The sequence below is a fragment of the Chelon labrosus genome, assembly GCF_963514085.1.
Source record: "Chelon labrosus genome assembly, chromosome: 2".
Taxonomy (NCBI): Eukaryota; Metazoa; Chordata; class Actinopteri; order Mugiliformes; family Mugilidae; genus Chelon; species Chelon labrosus.
In genome coordinates, this window is record NC_140338.1 from 32,029,595 (window position 1) to 32,030,851 (window position 1,257).

At 43.0% G+C, this 1,257-nt stretch overlaps 1 protein-coding gene across 1 annotated transcript; it reads right to left on the reverse strand.

Moving 5' to 3' along the window:
- Positions 1–216: 216 nt before the first annotated feature.
- LOC311495065 (snaclec 5-like) lies at positions 217–585 on the reverse strand (the record flags this gene model as incomplete). The annotated part of the gene is made up of 1 exon (XM_084554378.1): positions 217–585. The coding sequence occupies one exon, from the start codon at positions 583–585 to the stop codon at positions 217–219; it is 369 nt and encodes a 122-aa protein (XP_084410504.1).
- Positions 586–1,257: the final 672 nt, after the last annotated feature.

Here is a 1,257-nt window from a genome sequence, read left to right on the forward strand (position 1 = left end):
TCATTTCAGACAACAAAAAGAGGTCCAACCCAGCACTAGTAAGATGTACCTAATAAGGTGGTCAGTGAGTGTATTATATTAGTATAATATGTTATCTGTTGGCATCTACTGGCTTCTAAACTTCTACGCTATAGTTTTTCCTATGGTCAGAGTCATCAACAGTGATAGTTTTCATGCTACTTGAACTAATTTACCAGACATAAGTTTAAGATTTTCTCAGATGCAGATGAAGTTGAGCTGGTCCTGACAGTCCCAGTTCTGCCACTGTCCGTCTTTGCTTATGGCACCACAGCGTTTGAAGACAGGACACTGGTGGTCCTGATCTCCTCCTTGCGGCCAGGCCTTGTACACCAGTGGATCACTGTTCACCCACAACCAGTGGTCACCCATGAAACGTAGGCCGATCCACACGGGCTCAGCAATGCTGCTATTCTGGATCTCAGTCTGGGCCAGAAGGAGGTCGGTCTCAGAGAGCAGACTGGGGAGATCAGAGTTACGCTCTCTGCAGTGATTCAGAACTTCTTCCCAGGACTTCTTCTCCTCCACCACAGTAATATCGATGCAGTAAAAAGGATAATTGTCCATTTCATTAATATCATTCCAGTATGTGTTCCACCAAATCACTCCAGTTTTCTCTTTGCCTTTGAAATTATTAGGCTCTCCATCTTTCCAGTTTTTGTATGTAATGTATCCCCCTCCTGACCACTTCCAAACATCTGAGTTGTCAGATTCTCGATGGAGGCCGATCCATCCTGTTTGAAGTCTTCCATCTGCAGCCAATCTGACCTTGTCTGTATCATTCTGGTTATTAATGACGGAAAGATCAGTGTGATGTTGTCTACAGTAAGCCTGGGCCTCATGCCATGTCTTTTCTTCGCCATGAAAAACATGTTTACCTATTTCTCCCTCAACAGCTGTACAAAGAATCATTAAGAAGATGATTCCTTCCATGGTCGTTGCTCCGTAGCTCAAACTGAGATCGTTTTCTGTGGTTTCTTCTGTGGATGCGTCACTTCAGTCTTAGGGGTTTTAAGGATATGCATTTGCATGTGCTGTGACTTGTTTACATAAACAAGATGTCATCATGGTAGACCTAAAACAAGAAAGAAAACCAAATGATGTACATAAGCACAGAAAACACTGAGCAGAGAAAAAATCTTTGTGAAACCAGGCTGTAAAGTCTGTGAAGGTTCTCAGCCATCCAGGTCGTGGAATATATCTTTTTTGGACAGGCTTTAAAGTGTACTCCACATTGCA